The 15,519-nt window shown below is 61.4% G+C and overlaps 1 protein-coding gene across 1 annotated transcript in view; it reads left to right on the plus strand.

The window, feature by feature from the left end:
- The first annotated feature begins 14,247 nt into the window (after nucleotides 1-14,247).
- JAM3 (junctional adhesion molecule 3) overlaps nucleotides 14,248-15,519 on the plus strand; it is a 32,976-nt gene continuing 31,704 nt past the window's right edge. The window contains exon 1 of the mRNA XM_027444289.3: nucleotides 14,248-14,377. Coding sequence (XP_027300090.2) covers nucleotides 14,332-14,377 — 46 coding nt within the window. The 5' untranslated portion in view covers nucleotides 14,248-14,331. The remainder of the gene's footprint in view (nucleotides 14,378-15,519) is intronic.

Raw genomic sequence — 15,519 nt, forward strand, 5'->3', positions numbered from 1 at the left:
GCTCCTGCAGGGACCTGGTTTCTTCTCCATGTCCTTTGCAATGGCTGCACGAAGCCGATGGAGAAACATCTCCGCGACGTTACGAGTTCAGCGGCTCAGCTGTGCTGGGGAAAGGAGAAGAAAAAAGCAGCGAGAGCAAGACAGCCTATAAATAAAAGCTGGAGAAGTGGGAGGCAGCAGCCACAAGGGCTTTTTGAAGCTGCAAGAAAAGCAGGTGCATTTTGGCTATGGCACTCGGTGTCTTTGTGTTTCCTGAAGAAGCCCGGGTATCCCTAATAGCCGATCTCCGGGTGGAAGTGCTGCGCCGACGGGGCTTCCCTCCCTCGCTGCTGAAAAGTCAAATAAATCTGAAAGGCAAATAGTGCGCAGAGCAGGGGGAGCGCTGCAGAGAACAAAGAGAGAGGAGGAAGAGGGAGAAAGAGAGAGAAAACGGGCTCGGAGGCTGCTGCAATGCTTCACACACCCATCAGGCTGGAGGAAAAAGGAGGAATGGGGAGCAGCCGTGTTCCCTGTGTGCAGCGGGATGAGGACACAAAACCCAGGGGGAGCAGATTTGCAGGAGCTGGCTCGGGGCTGCTGCCCTGCTGGGAGACTCCAAGTGGGACCAGGAGGGATGGAGCAAGGCCATGGGGGCTCGGGCAGCGGGTGCACCAGTGGAAAAGGCTTTGCTGGGTGAAATTTGGGGGCTGTGGGGATGGAAAGGCTTGGGATGGGTGAGAAAAGCCGCACGTCTGAACCGCATCCCACCTGGATGAAATCCAGAGCCTGGATTAAATCCCAAATGGGGGAACCACCAGGGCTCGGCACATCTCAGCCTCGGGGGCGCATCCAAAGCAGGAGCCCCCCAAAAGTGCCACGAGGAGCGGGCAGCCGTGGGGCAGCAGGGGAAGGAGGAGAAATGACGGCCGGTCCTGCGGCACCTGGGGATGCTGGGGATGGGGACCCTGCGCTGCACCGGCGTGCGGCGAGACAAGGGAAGAGCGGAAGAGAAGGAGACAGATGGGCAGCGATGGAAACATAAGTTAACTCGAAGGAAGCGGATAAACAGCAGGCACGGAGCAGATCTGAGCACATATGCTGCTCCGTGCACAGCCAAGCGCGGGGAGGCTCCGGCGGTCCCCATCACCCTGTCCCCACGGGGGGGCCCAGATGCGCCGGGAGGGCGGCGGTGGGAGCTCGGGAAAGGTGTTGTGGAAGGAAAAACCAAGGCTGAAGCAGATGCTGCTCCTGGTGCTGGGGCAGCAGCTGCAGGTGACTGCTGAGGACCCGAGGAGCTGATGGGAGAGGGAAGAAAGTCAATCCAAAGCTGAAGACGGGAGGATGAGACCCTCAGAAGTCCTTGAGCCCTGCAGTGCAGCTTGTGTCCTAATAATCAGCACCTACCCCGGTCCCACACTGCCGCTGTGGCTCCAGACATGTCCCTGCAGGGGACAGGGACACTGCCCACGGGGATGCTCCTGCTGCTGCAGCCCCCAACTCGCCCAGAATACCAAGCAGGCGAGGGCACGGAGCCACCCAGAGCATCCCCAGCCACGTTCGGTCTGGTGCTAATGAGCCCCGGGCTCTCCATCCTCACTGAAAGTCATGACCCGGATTAATTGCTTAAAAAAAAAAAAAAAAGAAAAATACCCAAAGGCTGCTAATAAAAGAAAAAAAAAAAAAGAGGCAAACAAACAAACAAAAGCACAACAAGCCCCACAGTGCATCCCAGCAGCCCGGAAAGCCCAGCCCGTGGCAGGAATGCGTGCCGGGGCCGCGGGCCAGCGCGGTGCTGGGCGCACACAGCCACCCTTGTTCCCCGCTCCCAGCAGAGGGTCAGAGCTGCCGGCCGGCCTCACTGCACAAGGGGCCGCCTGTTCGGAGGCAGCAGCAGGCTGCTAGCGCCTTCCCAGCCCTTGGCAGCACAAGAGCCCTTGCTGCACACCCGGTGGTGCTGAGGGACCCCCCTGGAGCACCCAGCCCCTCCCCAGGTTTGCGCCTTTCCCTCTTTGCGCGGGGAAACCGAGGCACAGGGAGGCCAAGAGCTTGCCTTGTGCTCAGGACAAGGCTTTGGGAGCTGCTCTTGCCCCAGGTGCTGGCTGGAGGTGGGTGCTGCAGGCAGGGTGGGTGCTCTGAGTCCTCAGCCCCCTCCTGAGAGCAGCCTCTCCCCTCCCCGAGCTGCAGATCCAAGCTCGCCCTCGGGCTCTCCCGGAGCTGTCACTCAGAGCTCGCTGTCGCCTTCACAGGATTCATCCATCTGCCCCCACGAGGCTCCGGGTGCTTTGTTCTCAGCATCCTCCCATTTTCAATATCCCTCAAGGGCCTGGGGCACAGGGTGCTGAGCAGAGCACAGCGTCCGGCCACCCAGGTGATGCTCTGCGGGGCTGCCAGCTCCAGCTTCGTGTCTGACAGCCCCTGGGGGCTGCAGCTCCCCAGGGGCAGCAGAGGGGGATGCAGCCAAGGGGAAGCTCACAGGAAGGATTTGGCCCCATTTCTAAGTCCTTCTCTTGCAGCAAAGCCCTGTGGATGGGGGAGATTTGGGGTGATGGGAGCAGGAGGAGAATGGGATGGAGCAGGGGCAGGGATGGGGCACCCAAGGGAGGAGCAGAAAGGAGGTCCTGGCCAGCCCTGAGGCCACCAAGGCTCCTTCTCCTCCATGGCCCTGAGGAAGAGGAGGGCCAGGAGGGTCTCCTTGCCCCGCCAGCCGAAGAGGGAGGAGGATGAGGAGAGAGGAGGAAGCAGATGGGAGATGTCTGCCCGCCAGGCTGCGGCTCTCCGGGCCCCGTGACCTAGTTACCAGGCAGGGAGGTGAAGCACGGAACCGAGCTGGGCAGGTCCAGAGAAGCAGAAATAAAAGGGACATGGACAGGGAGCTCCAGGAAAGCTTAACGGGAGCTTTGCCGTGGGGAGGTGGCATCTGTAGGTCCCCAAAGCAGCCAAGCCCAGCACCTCGAGGGATGCTGAGCAGAACCAGGGGGCGGCACAGGCAGGGGGGGCTCGGAGTGAGGCTCTCCGTGCGGGGAACTCCTCGCCGCAGGACGCGTGGGCTCAGAAGCCGTCAGACACCGTGGCACATCCCCACCGGTGACACAGAGCCAGAAAAGAGCCCCAGCACAGCTCCAGGAGCCAGCAGAAACTGGAGGCTGAGCAGAAACCCCGGCTCGACGAGGGAGCTGAGGTGCCCCCGCTGCTGCCCACTGTGTCGCGGGGAAGGCAGCGCAAGAAGCGATGGCTGCGGGAGGAAAGCAGGCAAGCCCAAATTAGAATTAATAAGGCACAAATTGTCAGCGGCGAAAGGGATTAGTGCCGGGAAGAGGCTGCTCAGGGCATGGAGAGAGACAGCCCGGGTTTCTGTGCAGCTCCGAGCAGCAAGAAGGGATCCACAGGACAAAGCCCGCAGCATCCGTGGCCACGCAGGGGCACAGCCGGGAGGTGTGGAGGCAGGATTTGCACCAACCCAACGTGTTCAGCACTGCAAGCGGCCGGATCCTGACCTGTCGGGGGAGCAGCACATCCACAGCAGCTCTGCAAGGCAGCACCAGCGCCTGGGGACCTGTCCCCAGCGGGCAGCAGCAGCCGTGAGCCCCTGCGGCCATCTGGGCACCCGGCACTGCACGGGGCTCCAGCTCCCTCCTGCCTTGGGGCTCCTCTGCAGCGTTGCCCACCCGAGCGGGCACAACCTGAGAGACCCCCCCATGCCCTCCCCAAAACGCCAGGGGCTGCTTTTGGGGAGCAGGAGGGGTCCCTGCAGCCTCAGCCTGTCCAGCAGCCCCGCAGCCGCCCTGCTCCACTCGGCTGCGTGAGGCTGCGGCGGAGGAGGGAGCGGCGGTGACTCAGGAGATGATGAAGCGGAGCTGAAGGAGGAGAGGGGAGGCGAGGAGCAGGCGTGGCGGGGAGGCAGCTGTGGCCTCCTGGTCCTCACCCACTGCCCCAGCTGCTCTGATTCACCCGGGGGCACGGCAGCACCGGGGCAGGGGGGAGCAGCCAGAGCAGGGAGCGTTTAAATCCCCCCATCCCTGGTGCATCCATCCCTCCTCCTGCCGGGGGTGGGGGTGCCAGAACCCCCAAGCAAGGGGGAAAATGGGGCTGGCTGCCCATGCTGGCTCCCGGTGGTGCCTCTCAGCCCCCCAGGCTCCTGCTGCTGCCAGAATTTTGGGCTGTGCCCTAGGGGCAGAGCATCCCCTTGAGGAGGGGGCATGGGGCTGCTGGTGACCTGTCCCTCTGGGGGGACCTGTGCTGGGAGCCTGGGGGTGGCCTCTCATGCTACAAGGATGGCACCGAGCGCTGCCATTGCCTCAGTTTCCCCCATGCTGGAATTAAGGCTTGGCCTCAGCCCTGGCCATTCTGTCATGGTCAGGGCAGGGGAAGCACTCAGGTGCCCCTCCCGTGGCACCACAGCTGCGTCCTCTCCAGCTCCCGGGGCGCACCATCTACCCACGCCACCTCCAAACCTTCCCCGGGAGCCAAGCCTTGGCAAAGGGAAGGAGCTGTTTATACCGAACAAATGGAATCAATCAAAACAAAAGGCACCGGGCCTGCTTCTATTTATTACCCATCCGAGGGTTTAAAACGCTTCCCTCTGCGCCCACAGCTCTGCGGAGAGGGGGAACCCCCAGGGCAGGGACAGCCGGACACACCCTGCGGGTGCCCAAATTGAACCTGGACATGATGTCCCTGAGCATGGAGAGCTCTCCCTGTGCTGATTCCTTTGCAGCTTCTCATCTCCCTGCGTGTCCCTGGTGCCTGCTGGCAGGGCTCAGGCACCGAGTGCCCGTGAAGGGCAGCGGCAGCGCTGCCTGCGAGCGGCCGGGCACGTGGAGCGGGGGAGAGGCAAGGAGCTGGGCGCCTGCTCGAAACAGCCACCACCTCCACGGCCATCACACTCGCTCAGGATGCAGGGTGGAGGATCCAGCAGCAGGATCCAGCCCACGCTGCCGAGCTAATTGAATCTCTGCCTGCTTTCCCAGGGCTGCTGCTCCTGCTCCAGCAAATTCCCTGCGCTCCGGGGAGCGTCTCCCCGCCTTCCTCGGCCTCAGCAGCCCGTGGCAGAGGTGATCCCTTCCAGCTGGGGCCGTGCCTTCGCTCTGCCATCGATGGAGAATTTGGCAGCAGTGAGGAAGGCCGGCGAGAGATGTTTTTTTAATGAGCTGATGAGACAGCAGCCAGGCATCAGCGTGCCAAGGAGCGCACACTGGACAGACGAGCTGGCTCCCTTCTCCCCAGAGACCTGCAGGGGGGAGCCCTGGAACCCCTCAGACCTCGCCCTGCTCCCACAGCAAGGGGTGAGGGATGCTCTCGGCCATCCTCCGGGCAAACCACCCCAGTGGCCAGCCCCAGCCCTGCTGCCACGGCCGAGGTCTCCCCCTGGTGGCCCTGGCCACGCGTGGGTGCCACCCGCTGTCCTGCATGGTCACCAGGCTGGGCACACGCGGGGCTGTGCTCCTGCCTTGGCAGATGGGGAAACTGAGGCACGGCGCAGCCCCACGCAGAGGTCTCCACGTGGCACTGTGCTGCTAAGAAATGGGCCCCAAACCTGGTGCCATCACCTCGGGAACATCCTCCAGGGGTCTCCACCAGCTCCTCACTGCTCTGCCCCACGCTGCCAGGCATTTCGGAGCATCCCTGCGCTCCCTCCTCCAGCCCCTTCCTCCCGCCCAGCCTCGAGCCGCCAGAGACTCCACTTAAATTCATGCAAATTGGCTTTCAAAGAGCTGCTTAATTAAGGCTTTGCACTTTGGAGCTTCCCAGCTTTGAAGGCCACACCAGCGGGAGGGCGCTTTGCCCCGCCACGGGGACGCCGGGGAGTCTCGTGTAGGATGCACCCCGAGCCCCCCGAGGGTGGCACGGCCAAGCCCAGCTCGCAGGCTGGAGAAGGGCTTGATCCTGGCTCCCCAAACCACTTGGTGATGAGTTGTGCCAGGCAGGCAGGAGAATGCAAAGGGATATGGCCAATATCATGATGAGCCAGCTGCAGGTCGCCATCCCTGCGGGCTCAACAGGCGTCACCTTTCAGATGGAGGGTGGATGAGGCTGCTCGCTCCCTTTTTATTTTTCCCATTTGATCTTATTAAAACTTTATTCCAAAAAATAAATAAATAAATAAAACAAAACACAACAGACATCTCATCGCAAATCCCGTGCGCGTTTTGTGGCCCTGCAGATGGCAGAGCTGGAAAAAACTCATCCGAGGGTTTTTAACACCAGCACCTGGCCCTCGAGCCAGTCATCCCCGGAGAGGGCTGCAGTGGCTGGCAGCGGTGGTGCACCCCCAGCATCCCCACGGCCCCTCTCCTGTCCCCATCCTCTAACCCCTTTGCTGGCCTCTCACTCATCCCACGTAAAACTGCAGCGCTCCCACATCAACAAATCCCTCCTGGTGAGCCAGGTGCGGGCTGAAAACAGGCAGAGGCATCACCCCGTGGCAGACTGGATGATCCAGGTGCTGTCCAGCCATCCCCAAATGCCACATCCCACCCCGTGCCTCAGTTTCCCCTCTCTCAAGCAGAGATTGCTGCTGTGCTGGAGCAGTGGGAGGCACAGAAAGCACCCGGCAGGAGCAGCAGCACCCCAGGCAGCATAGGAAAAAAAAAAAAAAAAACTTTTCAGCCTCCCCAAAACCTCTCACGGGACCTGGCTATGAGTGAGACAAATGGAGCTGGTGCCTCAGGTGTCTCCTGAGGACAGCAGTGAGCCTCCCACCCCATGGCACGGGGGGAGGCTGCTGTTCGGGCACCGTGGGTGCGGTGACTAAACCAGCACCCCCAGCACCGCCGTTAGTAAGCACCCATCCTGCCCGGGTGCTGCTCGCCTCCGCGCCCAGCGAGGTGCTGATTCATCCCGGCTCACGGGCACCAGCTCCTTCGCCTCCAGCCTCCCTCTGCCAAAAAAAACGAGAGGCTGGGCCTCGGCGAGGCTGCGGGGCGCATGGTGGCCTCTTGCTCCGTGCCTGGACGCGGAGCTCAGGATGCAGCTGCAAAGCTCCTGGGTTTGTTCCTAAAAGGGGGGGTCCTGATCCATGCCACAGCTTGTCCTCTGCCAGGTGGAGGTGCCCAGACCTCTGTGGAGCCCCCGTTTGCTCCACGGAGCCCTCTGGGGTGCAGCCTCCGCTCGTGGCCGTGGGGATGGGGGTGCCCCTCCCAGCCCGGCTCCCCGGAGCTCCCACGGCCCACTGGGGACAAGAGGGCACAAAAAAAGGTGCCGGGCCGTGGGGAGCATCCGCAGGGATGCTGAGGCTGGAATCCTGCGAGTAGGGAGGGGCGCAGGGGGAGGCAGGGAGCAGAGAGCCGGGCTGGGGAGCGAGGAGCGTCTTGCCACAAGGGGGAACCCCTGGGCTGGAGAAAAGCCGGCCCGGAGCCGCTTCGTGGCTTTGCCCCAGCCCCCGAGGCTTGGCCGGGAGAGGTTGCTGTCCCCACGCTCAGCCCGTGGGGCTCCGGACACGCGTGGGTGCCTCCTGCGCCCAGCATCGTGCCAAAAACCCACCCGCGGGCACAGGGCAGCGGCACAACCAGGAGGCTCCTCCTGCCCTACACCCCCTGCAAACGCCTCCATCGCCCCAAAAATACCCCAGCCCTATTGCACCTGCCCCAGGCCAGGTCTCTGGTGGCTGGGCTCGCTGCCCGTGACCTGCTGTCACCAGGGGATCATCCCCAGGGGACGAGGACACGCGGGGCGCGCGGCTGATGCTCAGGAAGCGGAGGCGAGCTTAGCCCAGCACGGCAGGGCGAGCTCCCCCGGGCTGGTGGCACGACGAGAAGAAATCCACATATTCTGGGTGGGTGGATCAGTCAGGCAAAGCAGGGACAGCTGGGACACTCGTATCATCGTGGGGAGGGAGAGCCAAGAGGATTTCCAGGAAAACGTGGCTGGCCTGGCTCCGGTTGCCATCCCGCGGCACCCACGCAGATGTACTGGGAACGGGCGCCGTGTCCTGGCACAGGAGGGGTGTTTCTGGTCCTCAAAGCACCCGGGAAGGAGCACGAGGGGCTTTGGTGGGACAGAGGAGCTCCCAGAGCTGAGCACCAGCCCCCTGTCCTGCTGGTGTTGTGCAGATTTGCACCCCCAAGGCTCCTAGAAGCCAGCTCAGGCTTGGTGGCAGGGATGTGCACAGAGGCTGGGACAAAAAAACTCCCCCATGGGTGGCTTCCAGGCTCACAAACTCCCCCCCTTATCCCTTTTCAAAGCTCTGGTGAAGCTCCCGACAGGCAGCAGCTCCTCAAAAGGTATTTAGCTTGGCTACGTGGCTCTCCAAACAGGGCGGCTCCTGGCTCTGTCTCCCCATGGTGCTGTTAGAAAGAAGCCCACAGCAGAGTCTGTTTAGGCAAAGCACTGAATAAACTCCAGGCAGGGCCTGCTCCGGTGCTGAGCACAGCTGACCAGAGCCCTGTGGGACTGGAAATCTCTGGTGCCACCACTGTGGGGTGCTGGCAGAGCTCCCCAGGGGTACCTCTGGGGCCCTGGCAGGGTGTCACGGTCACAGTGATGATGAGGTGGCATCTTCATCCCTGGGTGTGTGCAAAACTCTGAGCAGCCTAGCCTAAAGCTGGCTCTGCCTTGAGTGGGGTTGGACCAGAGATGTCCCCGCAACCTCAATTCCAACCTGAATTACCCCGTGCCCATCGCTATTGGAAGGCCCAATAGCACTGATATATTGGGAGAAGGATGGGGAATGTGACTGCTCTAAAAATGCCAAAGAGGAGAGACCAAGGGAGAAATGCAGAGCAGAGAAAGGGGAAGAAAGGTGCCAGGAGGAGGATGGAAAATCAGAGATAGGGAGCAGCGGGATTAGCAATGAAAAACTTGCAGCTAAACTGGGTTTATATCAGCACGTATTACCCACGAGTGGCAGGAATGACGGGCTGGCTCATCTGCCATTTGGAAGTGGCAAATTCCCCCTCCATCCTGTTTGTTATGAATTAACTGGCATATGTCTAATCGCCTTTGCAACTCGGCTGGCAGAGATTAGAGCCCTGCTCCACCACCCCGGGGCTCAGCACTTGGCTGCAAGGCCGGTGGGGAGGCTGCGGGGCTCTGCCCCTGCCCACCCACGGGCACCGGGGAGGGAAGGCTGGAGCAGAGCTGCCCTTTTCTTGCAGGCTTCAAGAAACACAACGCCTGAACGCAGCTGGGCCTTATCCCCAAAAATCCCCGCTGCTACCAGTCACCGAGGTGGTCTTGATGCTGGCGTAGCTCACGCCATGAGACATGCAAGCTCTGGTTGCTTCACGTCTCGAGGCAGGTGTCTGTCACCTGGCTGACTTGTCCCCTAGCTGGGGACATGGAAACATCGCCAGCAGCTACCCGAGAGATCAAAAAGAACCAAACTCCTGACTCCTTTCAAGCATCTGACCGTACATGAGCACAGCAGCCGAGCCAGAGCCACCAGTCCTCATTGCCAGGGGGTCGGGAGCCCTAAAAACCAGCTTCATCTGGGTTTTTTGCTAGCCAGACACGTGGAGAGGAGCCAGGATGGCGAAACCCAAAGGCACTCCTTAAAAATAAAGCAGCGCTGCGGGCGTGTGCATGCGTGGGGGGGGATTTGCATGGCTAAATGCTCGCCCCAGGGCGTGTGTTTTTTGGCCAGCAAGGTGCTGCTTGGGTGGTGGGAGACCCTTGGCTGACATGTCGGCTGCTAGTCACGCATGTCAAAACAATCGCGGGGAGTTTGGAAAGCTCGGCTCGCAGAAAAAGCTGCTCTGCCACATCAGCACGAGCACCAGGAGCCAGAAAAAACAGCAGCACAGGAAGGGAAGGAGCACAGGTGATTACAGGGGGGAGGTTTGCTGGGAGGCAGCGAGAGGTGCTGCCAGAGCCGGCTGTCCTCACCAGCAGGGTGTGGTGACAAGGATTTGGGGACCTGAATGCTCTCCTGCCACGATGCTGGGGAGTCGGGGCAGCTCCTGCAGCACCAGGACACCAGCAGTAAGACTCTGCGAGCCCCACGCTCTGCAGGACATCCATAGGAAAATGTTTTTCCCTCTCTATGCCTTGGCTTCGTTCAAGAACTGAAATAAATTCAAGCCGAGCTTCTCAGTGCTGTGGGCTGCTGAGATGAAGCAGGGGATGGCAGGATCCTGCACGAGCCCTGAGGGGAGTTTGCCCAGGAATTGCTCAGGCACTGGGAGCCCCTTTTTCTCTAACAGCTTTCAGTGTGTTGGAGAACTGCTCCTGGGGCTGGGACAGAGACAAAGCACCCCCTTTCCTCCAGCACAAAGGCTGCTTTGCTCCCACCCCACGCAGAGAAGCCCCTTGGACCGAAATCCTCCACCCAGCGCTGGGGGTGATGCTGTGCCACCACCAGCTTCACCCGGGGTCACATTAAAACCTTCTCTGGGTCACCACCCTGAGCTCCCAGCCTGCTGCTCTGCGCTGGTGCCACCTCCCCGGCTCGCCTTGGCAAGGGCTGGGCGCAATGTAACGTGCTAATGACCAGCTGGCCTCATCATCCGCAGCTCGGGCGTGCTGGGGGACAGGGAAGGAGAGAGAGGACTTGGCTGCGAACAGGAAAGCCGTGGTATGATGCAGCCAGCCCGAGGGGTGCTCGCTGCCTGCTGGCCCAGCCAGATGCTGCTCGTGCGTCCAGGAGAGAAAAGGGCCGCGCGCACCAAGCCTCGCTGCGCCGGGGCTGTGGCAATGTGACAATGCTGAGAGCCAGGCGGCTAAAACACGGTGCTGGGAAGCCAAGGAACAAGGTTCCTACCTGGGAAACCTGATTCAAGGCTGTGCCTGATTTGTAATGCTCTTTTCTCCAAGCCCTCTACCAGCACAGGGTAAGCGAGCTCAACTCAGGGCATCCCCAGGGCCCCAGGCTCCGAGTGCTCTCTGCACCGCTCTGAGCTCCGAGCAGCAACAGCGAGGGGGTTGCAGGAGCAGGATTCAGCCGTGTCCTCCCCTCCAGGGGCTCACTGGCTTCTCGATATAGCTGTTATCCCACCGTGCTGCTGCAGACAGGCCCTGAGGAGCGCAGCCCTTCCCCGTCCTGCCCTCTGTGCGGGCGCACCGCCGGGAGGTGAAGGGCAGCTCTTTTATTTAGCAGGAAAGTTTCCATGCAGGGCCAATTCCCGGTGCTCACTGCCTGCTGACCACAGACGTGAGATCCCTCGTGTGCAGAATACCCGGAGAAAAGTACCTCTAATTAGAGGGTGGAGTTAAAAATATCCGCAGTCCAGAAACAAGAGGGAGGCAGACGGGGAAAAGGCGCGTGCCAGTACGACTGACGCCCTGGGAGGGAGACGAGATTAGGAGCGCCTCAGCCTCACACATACAAACGGTTCAAAATAGACGAGCATATGCCTGAGAAAGGAACCGGGGAGAAATGGTGGGGCTGGTGTGGGAGTGGGGTCACGGTCCGTGGCACTGGGGAATCAACAACTTGTCTAGACTACGGCAGCCAAAAAAAGAGATGCTGCCTTCAGCTTGGAGCGCTGCAGCACAAAAGCATCCGCCGGGAGCTGTCCTGGTGAGCGAGGCAGCACAGGGCATGGACAAGCAGAGGCCACACACCTGTATTTATTGCCAGAGCTGCTGGGAACGATGTTGGGTAAGTGGCATATCTGCCATGTGCTTTGAGGGCCTCAAATCAAAAGTGATGCACACCAATAAATCAGCATCTTCTTACCTGCAGAGCCTGACGCTGCGCTAGAAACTCTCCAGGACTTTGCTTCCAAACCCCAGGGGGGCTGCGAGCAACCATGGGCCCCAAGACCCTCCTGCTGCTCATAAATAAGTTTTTCTTTGGCAGTGAACCAAGCTCATCTGCAGGTCTGCCAGGGCAGCACAATGAGCTCCCATGTCCCAGAGCAGCCCAGGGGGCAGAAGCTCTGGCAGGAACCTAATGACAGTGAAAGGGGCAGGCCCTGGGGACTCAGACGGGCACCAGTCACGCTTACCCGAGGTGTCACAGCTCCTTGGCAGCCCTTGGTGCCTCTGCTTTCTTCCCAGCAGGGCTCAAACCTCAGTTTGGCCTCCAGGCACTACAAGCACGGCAAGGGCACCCATTTTCTCCGAGCTGCCTTTAGCCGCTTGCAGGTCCCAGCACTGGGCACACCGTGCCCCCACAACCCTTATAAATCCCGAAAGGGTTCCTTTCCCAGTCCAGCCTTCGGTCACCTTCTTCCAAACTCCTTCAAACACCCTGGGAACCAGCCCCACTGCTGAACCTTATGGCCCATCACCTCTGCCATGGTTCGCCATTGGGTCCCGCAATGCTTTCTCCTCTGTTTCTCCTCATCTCAAGCCTCTGCTGGAGCTCGGGGGGGCTCCTCAGCAGACACGTGCTCCCTCCCTGCATCCTTCAGATCCCTCTGCTTCTTCTGAGTGGGGATGGGGAGCTCGCCAGAGGATGATGGGATCATAGGAGGCAGGTTTATGCAGCCCCTCGTCATGCCTGACTGCACCTCAGCACTACACAGGGCCGCTCTCGGCACATATTTTATTCTCGTTCCTTGTTTCGGCATTAAGGAACGGAAGGGGAGCTCCGTCTGTGCGTGAAAATCCATGTCTTACACCGCAGCACTTTGCCGTCCTGCTCTGACGGGCACTACGGTTCTTGTACAAGATTTATTGTGACTCCTTTTGCTTGCTGGGTTCACGTTTTCGATGGCTCCTCGGTGGTGACGGCGGAGAAAAAGGCAGAACATTGCCGTGATAAAGCCGTGGAGGCAGCACGGAGAGAAGCCCTGGCTCTGATGCACCTGAGATGGGCAATGGCCACGCGTGTGCCGTGCAAGCAAGAAGCTACAAACAAGACAATGCTCCAGGCTTCGTGCCCTGACCTTATCCTCTAAGGTCATATCCATGTGGCCAAGTGACCTAAACCAGCCTCTCTGCACCAACACACACACTGCACGCCGAGGTGAAGCTCCAGCAGCTTGGAGGGGGATTTGGAGGCTCAGAGGAGCCCTGCACTCATCCAGCTCCCCTTCACAGGGTGCAGAGGGGCTGGAGGAGCCCGCACACCACGTCCCTGCCTGGTCCCTCTTCCTCAGCTCTGCTGCTCCCCGAGCAGGAGGCTGCTGGAGGTTAAAGAGGATCTCTCTCAATTTCACCAGGCTCGGATCAGCCCTTTGAGTCTCCTCATCAGCACCTTGAGGCCGATCTACCCCAGCTGCATCATCACCAGCATCTCCATTACATCCCATCACAGCACTGCCAGGATGTGTGAGCCAGCCTCAGCCCAGGCTGACTGCTGAATTCGGGGCCAAGTCCAGTGCTGGTAATTTTCCCCTTCTCGTTAACCAAGGAGAAAGGTTCTGGGATGCCCTTGAGGACCACACGGAGGCTTGGGATGGTCCCAGGGCACGGCTCAGGCCCTTGGCTGGGTCAGAGCAGCCTCAGCACAGCCCCAGGAGCAGTGCGCCCGCCTGGCTCCTGCAGTCCCAAGCAGTTTGTGCTGCTTGTCTGCTTTAAATTGGCCAAAAATGTCCAGCGCAGCACGTTGTCCTACACGAGACAGCATTTTAGGGGAAACTCTCACTCCTTGCACTTCTTAGGGGGGTTCTCATTAAGCATAGCCCATTAACAGCCCACAGTTCTCATTAACCCCACCCAGAGCAAAACTTGGATACATCCAAACCCAAAACCCAAACTTGCCCCACAAGCTCATTTCACACCCCCCCCCCCCCCCAGCCTTCACGGCTCCTTGCTCAGGGCCAATTTTCTCCTGCAGACCTTCCCCTGGCTGGGGGGCTCCCTCCTCTCTGAGGGTCTCCCTCCCTCTTGGGGGTCTTCTTCCTAACTGGGGGTCTCCATCCTCCCTGGGGGAGTCCCTCTTCCCTGTAGGGGGGGCGCTCCCTGGGGATCTCCCTCTCCCTCCTGGGGGTCTCCCTCCCTCCTGGGGGGCCTGCTACCCCCCCTGGGAGTCTCCCCCCACCTTGGGGTCTCCCTCCCTCCTGGGGGTCTCCCACCTCCTTGGGGGTCTCCCACCTCCCTGGGGGTCTCCATCCTCCCTGGGGTGGCTCCCCCTTTCCTGGGGGGGCTCCCTGGGGGTCTCCCTCCCTCCTGGGTGGACTTCTTCCTCCCTGGGGGGTCTCCATCCTCCCTAGGGGGTCTCCCTCTCCCTGGGGGGTCTCCCTCTCCCTGGGGGGGTCTCCCTCTTCCCCTGGGGGTCTCCCCCCTTCCTTTGGGGTCCCCCCCCACCCCAGGATCTCCCCCTTTTCCTCCCTCCCCTCCCCGCGGTGCCAGGCTCCGGTCCGGGCGCGCCCCTTTCCCGCATCCCCCAGCGGACAGATCCCGGCTCCGCCGTCCCCATCCCGATCCCGGGGCCGCCCCCGGTCCCCCCCCCGGTTTTTTCTCTCTCCCCCCGCCTCGGGCCGCCCGGGCATTGCGCAGGCTCGGCCGGGCCCCGCACACCCCATCATGGCGCTGCGGCGGCCGGCGCTCGTCCTGCTCCTGCCGCTGCTCGGTGAGTCCCCGGCAAAAGCAGCCGGGACCTCGGGGGGGTTCGTCCCCATCCCCTAAAACGACCCCCGACCCGGAGGGACCCGGCCCCGGCTGCGGAATTGGGGAAGGAGTCGGGGGGAGCCGGGGTGCGGGGCTCCCGGAGCGAGCGCGGAACGGGGAAAGGGGATGCGGTGGTCCCCGGGGGGGAGGATGGGGAGATGGGGAGGTGGTGGGATGGTGCCCGGGGTAATGGGGATGGGGTGTGCTGGTCCTGGGGAGAAAGGGGAGGTGGTGTCCCGATCCCGGGGAAAAAGCGGGATGGGGTGCCCCGCTCGCTATTCCGGGGAAAAGTGGGGGATGCGGAGCCCCGGTCCCAGGGAAAAAGGGGGATGCGGTGTCCTGGTCCTGGGGAGAAGGGGTGAATGTGGTGCCCCGGTCCTGGGGAGAAGAGGGATGCTGTGCCCCGATCCCCGGGAGAAGGGGGGATGCTGAGCCCCGTCCCTGGGAGAAGGGGGGATGCTGAGCCTGATCCCTGGGACAAAGGGGGATGCGGTGCCCAAATGTGTCACAATTCTGGGGAGAAAGGGGGAATGTGGTGCCCGATCACTGGGAAAAAGGGGGGATCCAGTACCCCGACTGTGATCCCAGGGAAAAGGGGCAGGGGGATGCGCTGCCCTGACCCCGTTCCCATTCCCGACCCCAAGAAGCTGCGGTGCTGGAGGCAGCGGGGCCGGGCGCGGGGCAGGAGGCTGCGGGTCGAGGGCTGAGGGTGCCAGGAATGTGCAGCCTCGGCAGGCAGGCAGGGCGGACACTGGTCCCTATTCAAGCCCAGGCACAGGCGCCTATTGTTCCGGGGGCCCCGCTTGAATGTTTGCAGTTTTAATTGCAAAAACATTTGCTAATTCCGCTCAGGAATGAATTCGGGCTCATTTGTTGTCTGGCTATTAATAGTGGGGGGCTGAGGAGGGGGACAGCAGCCGGTGGGCTCACGTCGCCCTCCCCCCTTCCAGGCAGGCGGCAGAAGGCGAAAAGGGATGGAGCAGGGTTAGGGTGACAATCAGCAACTGATTTGGAAAGTTCAGCTACTGAAATACACCGGGCTGCGCACGGGTGTGCACAGACACACAAATAACTGCGTCAGCTCAAGCCTGAAGTGTGTTGGAA

Source organism: Anas platyrhynchos, chromosome 25 (genome assembly GCF_047663525.1).
Source record: "Anas platyrhynchos isolate ZD024472 breed Pekin duck chromosome 25, IASCAAS_PekinDuck_T2T, whole genome shotgun sequence".
NCBI lineage: Eukaryota > Metazoa > Chordata > Aves > Anseriformes > Anatidae > Anas > Anas platyrhynchos.